The sequence below is a fragment of the Dama dama genome, chromosome 12 (assembly GCF_033118175.1).
Source record: "Dama dama isolate Ldn47 chromosome 12, ASM3311817v1, whole genome shotgun sequence".
NCBI lineage: Eukaryota > Metazoa > Chordata > Mammalia > Artiodactyla > Cervidae > Dama > Dama dama.
Window position 1 is genome coordinate 86854112 of NC_083692.1, and position 22640 is coordinate 86876751.

The 22640-nt window shown below is 37.8% G+C and overlaps 1 protein-coding gene across 1 annotated transcript in view; it reads right to left on the reverse strand.

Moving 5' to 3' along the window:
• MAP2K5 (mitogen-activated protein kinase kinase 5) overlaps positions 1-22640 on the reverse strand; it is a 261312-nt gene that overhangs the window by 126042 nt on the left and 112630 nt on the right. The window contains exon 13 of the mRNA XM_061157999.1: positions 18708-18756. Coding sequence (XP_061013982.1) covers positions 18708-18756 — 49 coding nt within the window. The remainder of the gene's footprint in view (positions 1-18707; positions 18757-22640) is intronic.

Here is a 22640-nt window from a genome sequence, read left to right on the forward strand (position 1 = left end):
TTTCTGCATCACCTCTGCTTTTTCTGAGAGGATCTGGCCAGCAGGAATCTACACTGACTCCTATACAGCCTTATCTGTATAAAATGACTAAGATTTTTCTAAAATGAAAGAGGATAGGAAATACCTGATATCACAAATGGATAACTTTACATTGAACCTTCACTTCACTTTATCTGACATAATGTTGACTTCGAGGCCTACACAAAGCAAACCTCAAATTAGGAAACACTAAAATGAATTATTTTATGTATAATGCAAAGGAATTAGAGTTAATTTGGTTTTTCACTAAAGGTTTATGGTTTACATTAAATGCAGCTTGTTTCTTTTTAGTGGTATGAAACAGACCTGTATATAATTTCAGATTCTACACATCTCATTTGTATTTTTAGAAAATGTCTCAGTTAAAATCAATGCTCTACTATTCATTTAAGCCCCTTTGCCTTCAATAAAACTAATTGATAAACCCTAATAATTAATGGCCTGATTAAACCAAAATGACTTACATCTGCCCTGATGATTGCCATTTATATTCAGTCACTTTAAAGACTCATCTTTTTTGTGCTTTGCTTACAGAAGAAAGACTATGATGTTTTTAAGTGAACTGAATGAAAAGCTGTATGCTCTCAGTTGTTTGTTTTCCATAACTTGAAACTGCATTAAAATAAGCATAGTTACAACTGTCTTCTTAAAAGTAATGTTTCTTGCCTCATCTGTTGTGCTCTTTTTTATGGCTTGAAATGAAGTTGAAAACAAGCCAAAACAACAACAAAAATTATTTTAGTATTCCTGGAACTATTCTTGAGAATTATAGAAATTGTATGTTTTAAGTGAAAACATGGAAGAGACAAATTCATTGATTATATACTAGGTTTGTTGATGACTCAGATACAAGGTGGATTATTTTACTCAGATAAAGTGAAACTTAAATCAGAGGATTTAGTTAGCCTAAATCTGAATTCATGTGATGGAATTTGAAGCAAATTCCAACATAAAAAGATTCCATTTGCTTCAAATTCCATCACATGAATTCAGACTTAGGCTAACTAAATAAATTCTTAATTACTACAGCTTATTTATTTCAAAAAAGGGCTTGAGGGCACATGTGTATGAGAGAGTGAATATGTATGTGTGAGTGTATGATATATAAGATTAAATGTGATGTCTGATCTTCCTACATTGACAAAAGTTGTTATAAAAATTAACTGAGACTGTGTGCTTAGCAGTGCCTTGAAAGAAATGGTGCTCAATGAATCATCAAATAAACACAATAAATGGGAGAAACATACACTGTATACACTTGAAGCTACTGATCTGTAGAATCAGTAATGACAATGACTCTTATCCTAGAAAGTCAAGATGTGAATCATCTGATGTATTACATCAGACTCAAATTTCATTATATGAGTTCTACTAGCTTTGTAAGATTTCACCCTACAAAAGCAAAGGCTGATACTCGGCCAAAAATTCCAGGCAACTTCCACATAACTTCCTGGGCTCTTTCTCTGCACATTCCTTCCTCTCCAGGACTCTGCTCCATAAATTTTAGCCATTTCAGTCTTCTTGATAACCTCCAAGGCAGGCTCATCTGAAGTGCTTAGAGGATTACTAGGGGCTTCTCAGGTGCCACTAGTGGAAGAGAATCCACTTGCCAATCCAGCAGTCTGGAGACTCAGGTTTGATCTCTGAGTCGGGAAGATTCCCTGGAGGGCATGGCAACCCATTCCAGTATTCTTGCCTGGAGAACCCCATGGACAGAGCAGCCTGGCGGGCTACACCACACAGGGTCACCAAGAGGCAGACACGACTAAAGTGACTGAGCAGACACGCATGGAGAAACTATTAGGAGAAACTATTAGAAAACCATTAGGAAGCTGGACAAATGGCAGAACTTACAAATAGGACATCAGTGTCACGCCGCAGGTGGTTTTCTAGAGGAGCCTGTAACTAAATAAAAACCAGCCTCAAAGTATCTTTTAAAATTAAATGTAAACTTACCATATAATCTTTGTGGTTGCATTCCTATTTTAACTTTAATAAAGTATGAAATATCAGTTAATTATTGACACTGATCATACAGTATCAATGGAAAATGGCTATTTTTTTTCAAATGTGTGCATTAGGTGATCTGATTCAATGTGATTACAAATATTTAAAGAAAGATACATACCACCCCAGGTAGCAACTCAAGAGAAATAAAAACGCAGAACCAAATAAAGACTTGTGTACAAACAGTATCATTATTCGTAATAGTCCCAAACTGGATACAATCCAAATATCCCTCTACTAGTAAATGGATAAATTCCTAGAAACATACAAACTCCCAAGATTGAATCATGAAGAAATAGAAAATTGAAAGAGACCAATTATTAGTAAGGAGATTGAATCAGTAATGTTAAAACTTCCTACAAACAAAAGACCAGGACCAGATGGCTTCACTAGTGAATTCTATACCAAACATTCAAAGAAAAAACAATACCAATTCTTCTCAAACTCTTCAGAAAAATAGCATAAGAGGGAACACTTCCAAACTCATTTTGCGAGGCCAGCATTACCCTGATGCCAAAACCAGACAAAAATATCTGACTATTCAAAGGAGAAATAAAAGACAGTCTCTTAAATAAATGGCGTTTGAAAAAAATGCACAACCACATTTTAAAAAATGAAACTGGACCACTATCTTACAACATACACAAAATTTCACTCAAAATGGATTAAAGACTTGCATATAGGACCTGAAGGCATAAAAGCCCTTGAAGAAAACAGAAAGGGTTAGTTCCTAGACATCAGTCTTGACAATGATTTTTTTGGATTTGACATCAAAAGCAAAGGCAACAGTGACTTCCCTGGCAGTCTCAAGGTAAACAACATGCCTTGGAATGCAGGGGACATGGGTTCAACCCTTGGTCTGGGAAGATTCCACATGCTGTGGGGCAACTAAACCTGTGTCCACAGCTGCTGAAGCCTGCACGCCCTAGAGCCTGTACTCCAGAACAAGAGAAGCCACCACAAGGAGAAGCCTGTGCACCGCAAACAGAGAGTAGTCCTGTCTCACTGCAACCAGAGGAAAAGCCATGTGCTGCAACGAAGACCCATATCAGCCAAAAAAATTAAGTAAAAATAAGGAAGCAAAGGCAACAAAAGCAAAAAACAAACAAACAAAACACACAAGTGGGACTACATTAAACTAAAAAGCTTCGCAGAGCAAGGGAAACCATGAACAAACTGGAAAAGCAACCAAATGAATAAGAGAAAATATTTGCAAATCATGTGTCTGATTAAAGTCTGTCTGTCTGCATGTGTGCTCAGTCGTGTCCAACTGTTTGTGATCCTTTGGACCGTGGAGTCTGCCAGACTCCTCTGTCCATGGGATTTTTCAGACAAGAACACTGGAATGGGTTGCCAATTCCTCCTCCAGGTGATCTTTCTGATCCAGGGATCGAACTCCCGTCTCCTGTCTCTTGCATTGCAGGTGGATTCTTTACCCTCTGAGCCATTGGGGAAGCCCCATTTGATTAAGGGTTAACATCTAAAATATATATAAAGTTCAGACAACCTAACAGAAAAAAAAAAAAAAAAGTCAACGTGATTGAAAAGCGAACAGAGGGTCTGAACAGACATTTTTCCAAACAAGACATACAGATGGCCAACAGGTACATGAAAAGGTGCTCCACACCTCTAATCGTCAGAGAAAAGCACATCCAAACCACAATAAGATACCACCTCACATCTGTTCGGACGGCTACTATAAAAAACACAAGAAATAATAATTGCTGGCAAGGATGTGGAGAAAAGGGAACCCTGGTCACAGCTGATGGAAATGTAAATTGGTACATCCACTATGGAAAATGGGCTTCCCTGGTGGCTCAGACGGTAGAGTCTGCCTGAAGTGCAGAAGATGTGGGTTGGATCCCTGGGTCAGGAAGATCCCCTGCAGAAAGGAATGGCTACCCGCTCTAGTATTCTTTCTGGGAAATCCTATGGACAGAGGAACCTGGCGGGCTACAGTCCATGGGGTCGCAAAGTGTCGGACAAAACTGAATGACTAACACTTTCAGTTTTACTATGGGAAACAGTATGGAGATTCCTCAAAGTATTACACACAGAACCACCATAAGATCCACGAATTCTACATCTGGGTATTTATTCAAAGGAAATAAAACACTCACTCCAAAAGGTAACTACAACCCCATGTTCACTGCACCATTATTTACAATAACTGAACAGGAAAACAACCTAAATGTTCATCAATAAAGAAAATGTGGTACATACAGTGTGGTATATATATATATATATATGTGTGTGTGTGTGTGTGTGTGTGTGTGTGTGTACTATATAAATGTATATATAATGAGATACTTTTGGCCATAAAAAAATGATATCTTGTCATTTGAGACATGAATGGACCTCAAGGGCACTATGCTAACTGAAATAATCAAAAAGACAAATACCATGTGATCTCTTTTATAAACAGAATCTAAAAACAACAACAACAAAACAAACTCATAAATACAGAGAACAAACTGGTATTTGCTGGTGGGGGGGTACTGCAAGGGGGGCAAAATGAGTGAAGGGAGTCTAAAGTACAAACATCTATTTTTCAAATAAGTATGTCACAGGGATGTAATTTAATATACAGCGATTACATTTAATAATACTGTATTACACATTTTAAACTTGCTAAGAGAATAAACCATAAAAGTTCTCATCACAAAAAAATTCTCTATGTATGGTAACAGATGTTAACTAGGCATATTTTGGTGATCGTTTCATAATATATACAAATATTAAATCATTATGTTGTACACCTGAAACTAATATAATGTTGTATGTCAATTATATCTCAATTTTAAAAAGACATTTTTAAAAAAGGAATGAACTGCTGACATATCATGCTACTAAACGGATAAACCACAAAACGATTATGCTAAATCAAAGAAGTGAGATAGATGTTATATAAATCTGTTTATGTAAAATGTCTAAAAAAGGCAAATCTATAAATTCAGGAAACAGATTAGTGGTTTCTGGAGGCTGGGGCTAGGAATAGGAACTGAACGCAAGTGGGCATGTGGATTCTTCTTTGGGATGATGGGAAATGTTCTTAAATGGATTACAGTGATGGTAACACAATTCTCTAACTTATTAAAAACCCCTCACACCTAAAATGGGTGAGTTTTATGATATATAAGTTGCATGACAGTAAAGTGGTTTTAAAAATCAGCCCCAAACATAACTAACTTCTCCACAGTTTTTCAGGTGCTTTGTGATCCCTGGGGTCACCTTCTTACTCTATTTATAACAAATTATAAAACATGAGTTATTTACGCTAATCATATACTACATATCAATGGTAAAATGGTTGTTCCCTCTCAAAACCGACACGTTCTAGAAGACCTGATTGTCATTATAAACATTTTAAATGTTACTTCTGTGTATTTAAGATTATTTCCCAAAATGACTAAGGCTATGTATACAAAATGTGAAAACAAATGGTCCAAACATGAAAATTTTGATCAACCAACCATAGTTGCCTCAATAACCTCTAGTACTCCTTTGACTGATTTTCAGGCTGGACTGACTCTTTTTTCTTTCCCCTTCACTGAATTGACCAAATTGACTGTGGAAATTGGTATCATGTTGAGACAAACCCATGTTGCCACCCATAACTGCCTCATGCAGGAAACTATATCCTATCCATGCTGCATCAATTAGCCATTAAACAACCCACATAAACAGCATCAAGCTGAAGCTCGATAATAAAGGCCCACAGGAGCATGTGCTTTCTGCAGCTCTTCACAAAAGGCTCCTCCGCCCACTGCCCAGCCCCCACCCCCAGCACAATCAGGGGTCAGAGTGGGAGGCAACCCTCGGTAGGAAACGACTGGGTACCGAGGGGGCTGTTCAAAACAGATAAATAAAATCCCTTTCACAGAACTACGACTGGAGTAATCCAATGCACTTTATATAGGGCTCTATACATCAGTTTTAAGTTTAGTTCCAAAGAAAATCACTTTGTACATGTGACTCTATGCTTTCTCTTTTCAGAAAAGGAAATTCATGCAAACTGAGGATTCTCTTTTTGCTGTGATCTATTCATATCAGGTTCTGGCGATGCATCTGACTTCTGCTCCCTCCTGACTTCTGGTCTCCATTTTGTCTTAGAGTGTTTAGGTTGCTCTGTGCTTTCATACGGAAGTCTCATTGGACGCTTTTAGAAACGGGCACCAGGCAATCCTTAAGGAAACACGAACTCAGTTTTGAAATACAGCATGTGGTTCTCTTGTGGGATGATAATGGAAGCAGAAATAAACTTCTCTTTAATTTTTTCCCTCTATAAAGCAATTACAATATTTTGCTTGAACGCCACGAAACCACTGTTTACCAGGCGCTGGAGGACACATTACAGGTCTCACTCCTAGTAAGCTCTCAGAACACGATGCCAGTGTGCCTCAGCAACCTTCTTTCATTATGTTATTGCGTTTAATTGTCTTATGAAAAGAAAACTAATATATCTATCTAGTTATTTCTTGGGGACTGCATTCTAATGAATGAGAACAGCAGGTACAATTAAATATAGACTATGATGACACTCTGTGTTACAGATGCGTCTGTGCACAACAGGAACACACTTAAGAGAAAACCACAATGCGATATAAAAGATACTCTAATCATTCCATCACACAGTAAAGGGTAGGCCATCCAAATATTCTTGGAAAAGCCTTAAATAAAATTAAGCAGCATAATTAGCCATCCTAAATGGAAGCTATTATCTAGAGTCTCATGATTCACTTCTGAATGGAAGCAACAAACACTGGTTTTCTCTCTTTATATACGATAAAGGCAGGAGACACATGGCATCTATAAGACTAATATCAGAGGCAAAAAGGCTTAGGCCTGTCAGTGCTGCCTTCCTTTTAGTAGTAAGTAAAACAGGTTCCCTTCTAACACGGTGGATCTTAGATCCTACCCAGCAACATTCTCTGGTTGATGCATGGGAAATACCAGGTATGGAGGAACAGGTTCCTGGGAGTCAGAAGGGAACTATATTCTGCCCCTAGCTCTTAACTACCTACTTTCCACGAATCTACGATACTCCTATGTATCTTAGGAGTAAGGTTCCTATGATTACAAAATCTTTTCTGCAAAGAAGGAAAGGAAGCAACAGAATACCACATAAATAAATTATAAGATACATTTTGATTATAGACTTGACTTGGAGTAGCATGTCCAGAAGACCAACTGTGGTAAATTATTCTAAAGCATAACAAAAATTAGGACAGATTATACTTCTCTGGCACTTGCTATACGCCAAGCACTGGGCTAAATGCATTTATCATCATATGTATTCTGCAGCTTGTTTAATTCTCATCATAACCCTTGAGATAGGTCTATTATTAACCCCATTTTATAGGTGAGTAAATTGAGACTCATGTTAGTGAAATTACTTGCTCAAAGCCACACAACTAGAGTTTATAATCCTAACTCTTAAACACAAGCAAAGAGCATTATGTTTATGAGATAAATATCATCTGAATTTGTGGGCTAGCTTACGATCCCAGTTTTGGCCTTGAATAGCTGTGTTGATCTTTATCGTATGCTTATTTTAGATTTTTTCCACTTGTCAAATAAAGTAGATATAGGAGAGAAGACTGAGGAAGGTTCTAACTATTCTCTCACTTAACCTCTTGCTGCTTGTCTTGATAAGCGGTAATTTGAACTATAACGTAACTATTATGTGCCAGACAGAGTGCTATGATCTCAAAGAGGTTAAAACTGATCCAAGGTCACAGAGTTGAGTTATATGAAGAAGCTAAAGCAGAACTTAAATCTTGATCTGACCCTAAATCCAGAGCTACCAACCAGTTATCACTTTTCTCCTGCTTCAGTTATGTATCCTTTTTAAGCTTCAGTTTCTTCATCTGATAATGGGAAGACAATGACCCCTTCCTTGCAAGGTTATAAAGAAGCTTAAATAAAATGATACACACAAAAGATCTAATATAACAGTACAAATAAGGCACTCAAAGAATAATATCAGTAACAATAATAATTACTGCATCCAAAGCAGAAGAAATCTAATTCCCCAACAGCAAAAGAATGGATTTAATTTCCATGGTGCTGATCACCTTAAATCATGCCTTTGGAGAAAGGGACAGCCATGGAGGTTTAACTGCTAAACATTCTTGGCAGAATATTCTATCTCAAGATAAATATCTTGCTTTAGTAACAGAGAGAGGAACAAATGATGACTTCCAAATAAGCTACACTACAAAAAATTCCAGGAGAAAAAAATTATTCTCAGAAAACTGTGATTCAATTTATTCACCTAACAAATATACACTGGCACACAATCAGTGTTACAAACTAACTCTGGCCTCCAACCCTCTACCAATAGGAACCACCTAGCATACAGCTGTTCTCCCCCTCTGAAGAAATCCTAAAAGTTCATAGTTAGATTAAAAGACAAAGCTGTGATCAGGGCTTGGTCACTCAAACATGCAACAGACCACAGAGGGCCTCATGTTGGCTTGTGGGACAGCAGCTCACCACTAAGGTGAGGGCATATATTTGGGTGCCATAAAGAACTATGAGTGAAACACACAATGACAACATAATCTACTTTAAATCCCAATCCCCAGCCAGGCAAAAGGATCTTAGACTAGGTATTTACAGAGGACTAAATACCCTCTCAGACTATTTGTAATCCCTCCCTGCATTGAACATGACTTCTCTTCCCTAAGGCTTTCGCTGATACTCATTTTCAGAAAGAAGGCAAAGCGGTTTGCATGGCAATCTCCCTGGGTCCTCACCTTCTTAGAAATGTCCTAAAAGGGATGGCTCTGCCTGTGATAAATGCCATCACAGATGCATGGGTGAAAGAAAAACTAAGTCCACAATATCAGTCCTCTCTGATTAACCATACCACCCCAACACAGACAATCACAGAACAACCACATATTCTTTCTTATTATTAAGCTTTTTAATTTGAGATAATTGTAGACTCACACGCAGTTAAAAGAATACAGACATTCTGTATACCTTTTACCCATTTCCTCCCAATGGTGACATCTTGAAAATCTATAGTACAATATAACAAATAGGATATTGACACTGATACAGTCAGGACAGAGAATGTGCCCATCACCACATCTTTTATAGCCACACCACCTCCCTCCTACCCCTGCAGCCTCTCATTAGCCTCTGGAAACCACTAACCTACTCTCCATTTCTGTAATTTTTTCATTTCAAGAATTTTATAAAAATGGAGTCATACAGTATGCAATCTTTTGTGACTAGGTTTGTTTTTACTCATCATAAATCTCTGGAGATTCATCCAGGTTGTGTACATCCAAATCTCATTCCTTTTTACTGCTGACTAGTAGTACATGGTGTGAAGGGAGCACAGCTTGTTTAACCATTCATTCATAAATGATGTCAGGGCTGTTTCCAGTTTGTGGCTGTTATGAACAAAGCTACTATAAATATTTGTGTACAGGTTTTTGTGTGAACGTAAGTCTTCATTTCTCTGGGATAAGTGCCCAGGAGTGCAAGTGCTGGGTCATGTGGTAGCTGCATGTTTAGATTTTTTAAAAATGTCAAATTGTTTTCCAGCAGGGCTGCATCATTATACATTCCTATCAGCAATGTATTAGTGATCTAATTTCTCTGCATCCTTGCCAGCATTTGATGTTATCGCTATTTTTTAAAAATTTAGCCATTCTGGCAGGTGTGTAGTAATACCTTGCTGTGGCTTTAATTTGCTTTGTCTTAACAGCTAATGATGCTGAAATCCTCTCCTGTGCTTTTTGCCATTTGTATATCCTCTTCAGTATAATGTTTCTTCAAATATTTTGTTTATTTTTTATTGGGATTGTTTGGGGGGGTACTATTGAGTTTTGATAGCTTTTTATATACCCTAGACATACAATCTTTAAAAAAACACTTTTAAGTAATGTTACATGGGGTTTCCTGTCTTGAAAATCATTACCAGAAATACAGAAATTTCTAGTGATTACCCGCAAGAAAGAGAATGAATGACCAAAGTGGGTAAGGAGGCTTAATTTTTAGAGACGCTCATTTGTGTGGCAAGTAAGAGATACTTGCCAGGTTATGTATATCCAATATAAAACCAACAACCCAGAGTCACTGAACTAGTTTGTTTACCTCAGCTAATGGGCTAAACCTTTTTTTCCCCTCCAAAACCACAAATGCTCATAAGTTACTATCTACTATGTCACTGGCATATCATTAATGTATACATTTAAAGGGTAACATTCAAAGGATTTGAACAGGAGCCTAGATGCAACTGTGCTCCCACGATGAGCACTTGCTTAACATAAACGCCTCCTTCCAGACACATTTGATTAAGCAGTCACGAGGCCCGAGGAAGGAGCCCGTGCACGCCAGTCCTCTCATCATCACATACTACAACATAAAACAACTGGGGACGGTTTCTTTTAAAATGCCTCGGGTTGCTCAAACCAGTCTTTTTAAAACCTGTGTTTGGTCCTCTAGATAGCAAAAATAAAACTCACCTATGGGTAAGCACCAACTGTGTAAAACTCTGCAAAAAAGGTTATGAAAATCTGTGTATGTTACATTTCTTCATACAATACTTAACCAGGTGAGTTTCCTATTGATAGTAATGTCTTCCAACAATCCTTTCCCTAAAGAATCCAGCAAATGATCATTCCTAACTTTTTCCCATCACAATTCCCAACTTTTATATACACTAAAGTAAAAACTACCACCTTGATATCAAAGTTCATTTCCTAAGGAATTCAGAGGTTTTACTTCTACCAGTTCATTCCTTTTCTTTCATTTAATAAAATAATAAAACATAACTTGGAATATAACAAATATTCTTATAACACTAAGTTTTAAAATTTACACTGATCTCACTTAAAAGGTATTAGCAAATATATGTAACATTCAGCTGCGTAGACTCTTCTGAGTTATCAGCCTCCAATTCTCTTAAACATTCCTTCCTTAAAAAGGGTGCCCTTGAGGGCATTCTGGTGGCAACTTCCTGTGGATCTACAATTATTTCAAAATAAAAAGATTTTTAAAAAAGAATTCCTTTGTTTTCCATCTAAGTTGTGACCCTATATATCGTCTCTGTAACTTTTTGTTCATAATATTTTATTTTCCATATACTTTATAGTTTAAAAACTTTTTCCCCGTAAAGTGTTTATCTTTTGATTTGATTTCATCAGTTTGATTTAGAAAGCAACCATATTCTTAGATAAGCCACACTGCTTTAATTCTTAACTATTTTTTTGCATGTAAGCCTCTTTAGTTCTAAAATATTTATTTCCTAGAGTTCCCCATTTTGAAGGAACACAAAATAGTCTGTACACATTAAGTACTTAGAACAGGGCCTGGTACAGAGTAAGTGCCTAATTAATATTCATTACCATTATTATTACTATTATTACAATTTCATAGAAAAATCTACTCTCAGGGATTTTCATTTGTTTTCTTTCTTCTCCATACCTCACTTGCTTTGTACCTTGTTAAGATATCATATTGCCTTCTGTCACAAAGCAAAGAATCCAGAATCTTGGTGCTTGTTGGAACCTGAATGATCATCCAGACATCCTTTCATCATATATATGAGGAAACTGACTGACGCCTAGAGAGCAGGAGTCACCTGCTGTTCCAGGGTCACACAATGAGGCAGTCGGTCAGCAGGACTGGATTGGGAATTTACATAAAACCTATTCCCTCTTAGAAATTGAACTTTTAAAATTGCCTGAGTCAGGCCAATTCAGTGCTGCACATTTGTAGATCTTAAATAATATCTGAGGGGAAAAATGGGTTAACTAAGGAAAGAAAAATCTGTCCAATTTCCAGATGCTCTAAATTGCTGACCGAGGACAACAGCAACTTTCTTCTCTTTTTCTTCCTTCCCCCCTCTGCTCCCTTTCTTTTGCCACCCCCTTTCTTTCTGACATTGCAAATGTCCTTTAAATCGTGAGGGTTTCTTTTCTTTTTTTTCCCAAGCTAATGAGTTGCTAGACCAAACCTAGGTAGGACTTTTCAGGCATCACAAGATACGGTAATAAAGACAGAATCAACCAGACCCCTTGAAAGAATGGTCTGTCTCTTTAGGCAGGGAAACCTCTTTCTAAAGTAGAAATTCCACTGCACTGTCAAGAACTGAGAGTGCCTTTTTCCTCTTCCTTTTTTAAAGAAAGTTTGATTTACTGATTTGATTTGATATATTGGGTTGGTCCAATATAATTTACAGTAAAATCCATCCTCTCTAGATGTGTAAGTTTAAGTGTTCTAATAAACATGTACAGTCATATAACCATCACCAAAATCAAGATACAGAACATTTGCAACATCTCTCCAAACTCCCTCACAGCTCTATAGTCAACTCTTCCTCTGACCTTGGGCCACCACCAATGTGTTTCCATCCTTATAGTTTAGCCTTTTCCAGAATGTTATGTAGTGGAGTGACACAATAGGTAGCCCTTTGAGTCGGGCTTCTTTCACTTAGCATAAGGAAGTCAGGATGCATCTGTGTCACTGCATGAATCAGCAGTTTCTTCCCTATTATTGTTGAGTAGTATTCCACGTAGGGATGTACTACAGTCTATTATTCACCAGCTGAAAGACATGTAAGTCATTTCCAGTTTGGAGCTATTATACATAAAGCCATGTGGCGTGGGACTGCCAAATCACTTTGGAGGACAGTATCAAACTGCTTTCCAAAGTGGCTGGACCATTTCATATTCCCACCAGCAATGTATGAGAGTCCAGTTGCTCTGTATTCTTTGTCAGCACTTGATATTACCAGTTTTTTCCTTAATTTTAAAGAAAGTCTCTCTTTTAGCAGGAAAAAAATGAGGCAGGAAACATTTTTATCTCATTGAGCTATTGTTGAAAGTTGAAGCAACTTTAGCTCCTCTCTTCCTCTTAAAATCCCTAAGTAACCCTCCAGGAAATTCTAACTCTACATTCACATACATATTCAGAATCTGACCACTTCTCCACATCTTCACGACGGAGCCTCTACAACTCACTTGGTCACTGTGACACTGCCTAACATCTGCAGCACCCTCTCTCATGTCCTCAGTGAGACACGCTGACCTCCTTGCTGTTCCATGCACACATCATGCACATCCCGCTGGTATCTTCTGCTCTGTTCTCCCATATACCTTCCCGGCTAGTAACTCTCCTCCTTTAAACCTTGGCTTCAGCCTCATTTCTGTGAGACCTACCTGATGAACACTGCAACTCGTCCTTTGCTTCTGCTAAGTTTGATCTACTTTTTCTTTTCTTCATATTAATAACTGCCCTCTAACATACTCTGTATTTATTATTTTTTATTATGTTCATTATTTATGGATGGCTTCCCAACCTAGATGTAAGTTCCATGAGTGTCAGAATATTTTGTTTTATGTAAATCAATATATTCCAACTACACAGACAAGTGCCTAGAACATAGTTGAGATAAAAAGTTGCTCAATGAACAAACTAAAAACACTGGCTTTGGAGAAACAAGATATAGAGAACAGACTTATGAACATGGGGAAAGGGGAGGAGAGGGTGAGATGTATGGAGAGAGGAACATGGAAACATATATTACCACATGTAAAATAGATAGCCAATGGGAATTTGCTGTGTGTCTCAGGAAACTCAAACGGGCTTTGCATCAACCTAGAGGGCTGGGATGGGGAGGGAGATGGGGGGGGTGGTTCAAGAGAGAGGGGATGTATGTACACCTATGGCTGATTCATGTTGAAGTTTGACAGAAAACAACAAAATTCTATAAAGCAATTATCCTTCAATTAAAAAATAATTTTTAAAAATTGGCTTTGGTGTCTATGACAACACCAATTGGAAGATAAGTATTGAGGCCAGATTTATTAAAAAAATAAAAAAGAGGGGTAGAAAATAAAATTTCTAACATGTATATTGAAACCATGAGACTTAGTTTCTCCAAACATAAATCTGTTTGGGCAGCATTCACCTTCAGAGTAATACAACTATATACATACATATATATACATATATATGTGTGTGTGTGTATATATATATACACATGTATGTATATATATAAAATATGAAAAAGCTCTCCTATTAGATAAAATTAATGAAACTAACCAGGATCGTATATACAAAAAATATCCTGGGACACCAACTATCTAGGCTTTTTTCTTTCTATAAACTCCTCCATCTGTGTAAGACTGCCCCAGCCTGACTGCCAATTTTATTTTCTTAATCCAAGTTCTATTCTCATTACCATTCCATTTCTATTTTTTATCCTCAGGGAAAGAGAGAGCAGTTACTGCCAGGGCATTCTCACATCTTCCAAAGAAATGGCATAGGTGTTAATCTTGTATTTATGTTTGATGTGGGTAATGATGGCTGTGACTGGAGCTGTAGGTTTATTAATATGCAGGGCTCTCACCTCATTAGTGGCGATGTATGTTTTGAAGTTAAGCTGCAATATTTGCTGTAATGTTGGATCTGGCCTAACAGACTTTCTCACTGTTCATTTTCTTTGTTTTTACTCAGTCAGTACATGCTATGCTTATAGGGCTCACACAAATGCTTTTTAATAAAGACAATTTTTTTCCACAGTAGTTAATCTTGGTGGAAGTTTCAAACAGTTTTAATAATTATGTCTTCATGTGATATCACATGCTTTTCTTGGAGAAAAGATTTTCATAATTTTTGACCTAGTAATACAAAGTAGAATAAACTCTCTCCCTGGATTGATTTGGAAATGAGATAAGCTTATTAACAGGATAAAGTAGTTAATTCTAATAATGGTTTTTATATAATTAAAACATACCTGCACTATCTCATAGTTTATAAAAACTTTCATACATATCACATTAACTAGATTGTGAAAAGAACAAAATAAACATCAGTAAAACCTGACTGAATACAATATATGATGATCCCCTATGGGTGGGTGGGATCTTATACACTTCAATTCCTAAAAAAATTTCCAGTTTACAGAATACACAAATAACCTGACCTGCCAGACCAACAAGGCTCACAGGACGGATGGGTGGCCTGTCACTGCTGTTGCTCAGGCTTCATTCTGCTCTACAGTCCTCATGAGGTTTTGCTCTATAGGAAAGGCTCAATTTTCTTGTCTGGAAGCCATTAACTATCTTTTATAATATAAATTCCACAATATATTACATACTTATATACGCATAATTTTTTTTTTTAACAGTCACAAATCCAGGACCATTATACTTCAAGGAAGCTACTGAAATGTGAGAAACAGTTTGTCCTCTTACTGAATACATATCCATTTCTTAATCTTTTGAAATCTGTGTTCCGAAGTATAAGGATCCTGGCTTTTAGGGACAGCGGCTGGTAGGGAAGAAAGCAACTATCAGAGGAGAACACAGGTACTCAGACAAGACAAAGGAAAGGAGGCTTAGCTCACTTTTTAGTGTCTGTCTTTCACTGTCTTCATTTCGCTCTGTCTTCTCACAGCACTTGTCCCGGGCTCCCCCGCAACCCCAGCCAGAAAAGGACCACTGTCTTTGATTTGACAACATGACACACATTCAGCTAGAACTCCCCTCCCCATTCATTTCGAGAAAGCAAAAACAAGGATATGTGCTTTTAAGAAGGTACAGCAATAAGCCTATACAGCATAAGTGTATAAAAAAAGTATATTACCTATTTAATTGCCTTAGCCGAACTTAAAAGCTCTGATCTTTAATTGCCTGATTGAACTGATCTAGAAAGCTACAATTTTTTAATCAAGGAGAAAATTAAATAGCTTTTGGTAAATATAAAGGCATCTTTAATCTTATTTTTATGAAATCCAAGTTATTAAATATGGACAAAACCTCTAAAATATTAAGTTAATAACTACTCAATCTAGAGTAAATTTCTCATTACAAAGCTTTACAAAAGTCTCCAGGGACACTTGGCTTCTTCCACTCTCCAATAAAAAACATGTACTTTTAAATCCAGAAGGTAAAAATTTCCACAAATAACAAGGAAACTCAAAAGCTAAACATACATATTTAATAAGGTAAACTACGACAGCACACTGTTTCTATAGCTGAGTACCCACAATTACTGGGGAATAACTGTCCATCTGCACTGTAATTCATCAGTCTTTGCATCGAGAGAGACATAGACTAACATTCACTTACTGGTACTTATTTAACACTGAATATATACACATTCGGAGAAGGCAATGGCACCCCACTCCAGTACTCTTGCCTGGAAAATCCCATGGATGGAGGAGCCTGGTGGGCTGCAGTCCATGGGGTCGCGAAGAGTCAGACATGACTGAGCGACTTCACTTTCACTTTTCACTTTCATGCATTGGAGAAGGAAATGGCAACCCACTCCAGTGTTCTTGCCTAGAGAATCCCAGGGACGGCGGAGCCTGGTGGGCAGCTGTCTATGGGGTTGCAAAGAGCCAGCCACGACTGAAACGACTTAGCAGCAGCAGCAGTAGCAGCATATACACATTACTATATATAAAATAGATAACGAACAAGGAACTACTCTATAGCACAGGGAACTACACTCAATATTTTGTAATAACCTATGTGGGAAAAGAATCTGTATATCTTTGTACAAATCTGTGTATATTTGTGTAAAATCTGTGTATGAATGAATCATCTTGCTGTATCCTACACAACATCGTATACCTGAACATTGAACACAACACACTGGATTCCTGAACACAACATCGTAAATCAACTGTACTTCAGTTAAACAAGTAAATTTTTAAAATGGAAATTCCTTGAGAGGGTTAGCTGGCCCACTACCAAAATCCCCACTCAGCCTCTCACCGATAACCTTAACCCATAACCAGTGGCATCTTATCGGGGTTACTCTCTGTGGGAACTGGACTGGCCAGCACAAACTGAAAAGAGAACCACAGGTGTAGGATTCCTTTTGAAACCTCTATGACCTTAATCAGTCAAACCACTAACACCCTCATACACCACAGGTCAAAGAGCCCTTCTCAACCCACACTGCATCCAGAGCTGGGGAGAAGGACCTCCCTGCCTGAGAGGCTCCGGTCAACTACACTTGCCCACAGAGACTACAGCGTGGTGGTATAAGACTCTAGCCAACACTTCAGTCTTTATTTTCACATCCAGACGTAAATCCATTAGAAATATCTATCAAGACAACATTGCAAATGAAAAATGCCACTACTCCTCCAGACAAAAAGTGAAGCTAAAACTGAACAGCATTTCCCTACCTACTATAGTTCTTAGTGCTATTAAGAGTCCTCGTAGAAAGTTATTGTTAGTGAGAATTCCCTATAAGGCAGAATTATGCTGTATGCCCAGAGTACAGGATGAGCCTAAGGGTCACTTTAATAATAACACTTGCATTTCCATGGCAAAGGCCTTTAAACAAAGGTTCTGCTGCTGAGCACTGATGACTTCCTTGAGTTCCTTTGTCAAAAGGATAGCAGATGTTCATAAAAATCAATAAAATGACAAGAATTGACCACTGTGTTAACTCCTATTAAAATGGTTATAACCACTTTATGGGTTGGCAAGTGTGGGCAGTAGGAGTACAGGGGAGGAATATAAGTCATATTACGTTAAAGACTGTTCTCTTTTAATCCCAGGGGAGACAATGTTCCACTTTTTCTCACCCACCAGATGTATTTACATGTTTATTTATTCCCAGGAAGAATAATTCTGACACATTTAGTTCACTCTCTCTACATATAACTTTTGTACCAACTATATACTCAGAAATAGAGTGGACTGGCTTTAAAGAAAAACTTGATTTATGACTCCATTTAATCAGCATAAACACCTTCAAGAATTGAACTGAAAGTTTTACATGTCAATATCTACATACCCTCTTCAAAAGAGGAAGGAGAATTTAAACAAAAATTTGGAATCACTAGGATATTAAAACCACCACCACAATCCCAACAAAAAACCCTTAGTGACAGATGCGATGCTACAACTGAAGGCATCAGTTGTCTTCTCTTTCACAGCTTGTACCTTAAAAACAAACAAACTTTCCCTTAATCACATCTAATGTGCATGTTGTTGCTTTCTCCAAATGCGCATAAAGCTAGGCTGAACAGATGTGTAAACTTAAACAGTAGTTACTAACATTAGGCCAACTGGAAGTTGCTTTTTTATAGTCTGTTTCTCACTTAATAATTTGCTCCAAATGAATTCAGACATTTTGGGAATATTAAAAAGTGCAAAAGGAGGTTCCTTTTGCAACATTCAACAGTTACCTGGTAATTCTTTTCATGTATTCTGTTAATAGACTTAGGAGACTAATTGCTGATGCATTCACCAATTCCTTAGAGTTTCACTTTCAAGGTCTGTGAAGCTGCCTCTTAAGAAACAGTGCATGAGGGTATTTGAAATGTTAACAAAAGGAAGGGATGCAACTGCTAGAAAGTGAAGGTTTTTCATTAACTAGAGTTAAGAAAAATAAGATCTTGTCATTTCCAAATACTGTGAAATAACCTTTTATGTGTTTCATAAACATTATTCACATAAATATAATACCAAGTATATAATCTATATCAGAGCTGTTAAGGAATAAAATTTTAAAAAAATAACATTTATGAAGGAGCCATCTTATTTACTATCAAATATATCACCTGGCTTACATACGAGATCATCTAATTCACTTTAAAAATCAAGGTATCCAGAGAGCTCCCCACCCCCACCCCCAAATAAGTCAGAGCTTGTAAGCTCAGTACATACCTCTATGTAAAATCTTTAAACTCCACAAATAAGTAAGGCCTTTAACAACCTAAATTTAAGAAAGAGAAAACATGTCAATGATGGTTTTTATAAGGAATTTTCCACATTTAAACACACAATCATATCAACCATAATTTCTTCTTTCAAAAGTCTGTTAACCAACAAGCATTTATTGAACACCTTCCGTGCTGGGCACTGTGGGGATACTGAATGTACAAGCTACAGGTTCCTTCATTTAATAAGCTCACCATGTTCTGAGGATACAGTATGAAAGAAATGAGTATGTGTGCACATAAAGTGACTTCTAAGTCCAGTTACACCTAAGTTCTCAGTGGTAGTGTGCGGCGGGGGGGTGGTGGTGGTGGGGGAAGGACAGGGACAGGAAAAAGGGACAAAGATTCTCACTTCTTTTCTATACTTCCGCATATGAAAAAACAAATTAAGTCATGACATTTATGACCAAGGAGAGATATTCCTTTTCAAATTTACTTTTAATTGAAGGATAATTGCTTTTACAGTATTGTGTTGGTTTCTGCCAAACATCAACGTGAATCAGCCATAGGTATACCTATGTCCCCTCCCTCTTGAATCTCCCTCCCACCAAGAAAAGACATTTTAAAAAACTTAACTAATGAAGGCAATGGATGGAGTAAAGGCTGCTTCTCCTGACAATAGTCAAGAGGGCTTTATTGAAGTGCCAGGCTCTGAGCAACAGATTCCACTGATGTGAGGAAAAGTGGAAAAAGCATTCAGGCCAAGGTAAAAATATATGATCAGAGTGTTGGGGCAGAGTGTTTTTCAAAAACATTGAGGTCATGAACGACAAAGAAACACTGAGACACTGTTCTAGATTAACAGAGACTAAAGAGACATGACAACTATTATAATGTATAATCCTAGAGTGGATGCTGGACCAGAAAACTTTTTCTTTTGGTCTATAAAGGGTATTATTAGACAACTGGCAAAACCTGAATAAGGACTGTTGATTAGATAATAACGATGTATCAGTGCTAATTTTCTGATTTTGATCAGTATATAGAGGTGACATAAGAGAATATACTTGTTCTTAAGGAAAATACACCTGGAGTATTTAGGAGTAAAAGGTCATGATACTTACAACTTATACTCAAATGTTTCAGGAAAATAATCTATATAGGGACTTCCCTGGTGGTCCAGTGGTTAAAAATTCACCTATCAATGCAGGGGACACAGATTCAATGCCTGGTCTCAGAAGATCCCACGTGCTGCAAGACAACTAAACCTGTGCGCCAAGCTTCTGAGCCTATGTGTCACAACTACTGAAGCCCATGCACCCTAGAGCCTGTGCTCCACGAAAAGAAAAGCCACCGCAATGAGAAGCCTGTGCACCACAACTAGAGAGTGGCCCCCACGTGATGAAACTAGAGAAAGTCTGAGCACAGCAACAAAGACCTAGCATAGCCAAAAATAAAAATAAATAATAGAAAAAATTTTAAGTGTCTGTGTGTGCGCACGTGCGTGTATGCGTGTGTGTGTGTGTGCATGCGTGCATGCGTGCATTAATTGTGCACAGGCCTAGTGCGTGCTCAGTCACTTCAGTCGTGTCCGACTCTTTGTGACCGCATGGACTGTAGCCTGCCAGGCTTCTCTGTCAAGGGATTCTCCAGGCGAGAACACTACAGTGGGCTGCCATGCTCCTCTCCAGGGGCTCTTTCCAACCTGGGGATTGAACTCGCGTCCACCTGCGTCTCCTGTCTCGTAGGCAGAAACTTTACCCAATGAGCCACCTGGGAAACCCATGCTGTGGCTCAGGCAGTAAAAGGTCCACCTGCAAGGCAGGAGACCTGGGTTCGATCCCTGGGTCGGGAAGATACCCTGAAGGAGGGCATAGCAATCCACTCCAGTATTCTTGCCTGGAGAATCACATGGGCAGAGAAGTCTGGTGGGCTATAGTCCATGGGGGTGCATTGAGTTGGACACGACTGAGTGACAAACACACTCACAAACATACCTATGTTTAGGCAAATGTGGTTAATTGTTAACAACTGGGGGGTCTGGGTGAAGCATCTTTGGGAATTCTCAGTATTTCCAAATACTAGTTTTCTGGAAGTTTAAAATTATTCCAAATAAAAACTTTCCCCTAAAACGTTTTAAATGACATTAGGGTAGGAAACAACAAACTATATCAAGATGATGATCCTCACATTCCATTCTGACTGGCTGGTGCAAGTATATCTGTGGAATCACGTAGACAATATTAAAAGGGCAGTAAAAGAAATAAAGAGAGAAAACACAAACATCTGAGTTAGATTTTGGATTTTTAAAATTTAATAGCCTGAATTAAGAATAATTAGTCGAGTAAGATACTGAAAAGAAGATGTTTCTGAGACCTTAAGTATATGGGTGACAGTGCTACCTTCTGTGTGGGAAATTTAATCAATAAAAGTCTCAAAAGTCTTTATATAGAAATTTCATATTATAAAAGGACATACATATGTTTTTGTTCATACCCACTGATCCTGTATGCACATGAGTGTGAACTTAACAACCTGAGGGCTGACTATTCATAACTAGGTATCAGATACAAAGGACACACCACTATTATTAAAAATTTACTGCAAGAATTTTAATTTTTTTTTCCATTTATTTTTATTAGTTGGAGGCTAGTTACTTTACAATATTGTAGTGGGTTTTGTCATACATTGACATGAATCAGCCATGGAGTTACATGTATTCCCCATCCCGATCCCCCCTCCCACCTCCCTCTCCATCCCATCCCTCTGGGTCTTCCCAGTGCACCAGGCACGAGCACTTGTCTCATGCATCCAGCCTGGGCTGGTGATCTGTTTCACTATAGATAATACACATGTTTCAATGCTGTTCTCTCAAAACATCCCACCCTCGCCTTCTCCCACAGAGTCCAAAAGTCTGTTCTGTACATCTGTGTCTCTTTTTCTGTTTTGCATATAGGGTTATCATTACCATCTTTTTAAATTCCATATATATGTGTTAGTATGCTGTAATGTTCTTTATCTTTCTGGCTTACTTCACTCTGTATAATGGGCTCCAGTTTCATCCATCTCATTAGGACTGATTCAAATGAATTCTTTTTAACGGCTGAGTAATATTCCATGGTGTATATGTACCACAGCTTCCTTATCCATTCATCTGCTGATGGGCATCTAGGTTGCTTCCATGTCCTGGCTATTATAAACAGTGCTGCGATGAACACTGGGGTGCACATGTCTCTTTCAGATCTGGTTTCCTCGGTGTGTATGCCCAGAAGTGGGATTGCTGGGTCATATGGCAGTTCTATTTCCAGTTTTTTAAAAAATCTCCACACTGTTCTCCATAGTGGCTGTACTAGTTTGCATTCCCACCAACAGTGTAAGAGGGTTCCCTTTTCTCCACACCCTCTCCAGCATTTATTGCTTGTAGACTTTTGGATAGCAGCCATCCTGACTGGCGTGTAATGGTACCTCATTGTGGTTTTGATTTGCATTTCTCTGATAATGAGTGATGTTGAGCATCTTTTCATGTGTTTGTTAGCCATCTGTATGTCTTCTTTGGAGAAATGTCTGTTTAGTTCTTTGGCCCATTTTTTGACTGGGTCATTTATTTTTCTGGAATTGAGCTGCAGGAGTTGCTTGTATATTTTTGAGATTAATCCTTTGTCTGTTGCTTCGTTTGCTGTTATTTTCTCCCAATCTGAGGGCTGTCTTTTCACCTTGCTTATAGTTTCCTTTGTTGTGCAAAAGCTTTTAAGTTTCATTAGGTCCCATTTGTTTAGTTTTGCTTTTATTTCCAATATTCTGGGAGGTGGGTCATAGAGGATCCACTGCAAGAATTTTTAAATGTCCATCACTATAGACATTTTTAGGTGAGTTAGGAATATAAGAAAAACTACCATTATGAGATGTAACTGGCAATTTACATATCTTGAGAATGATGGAA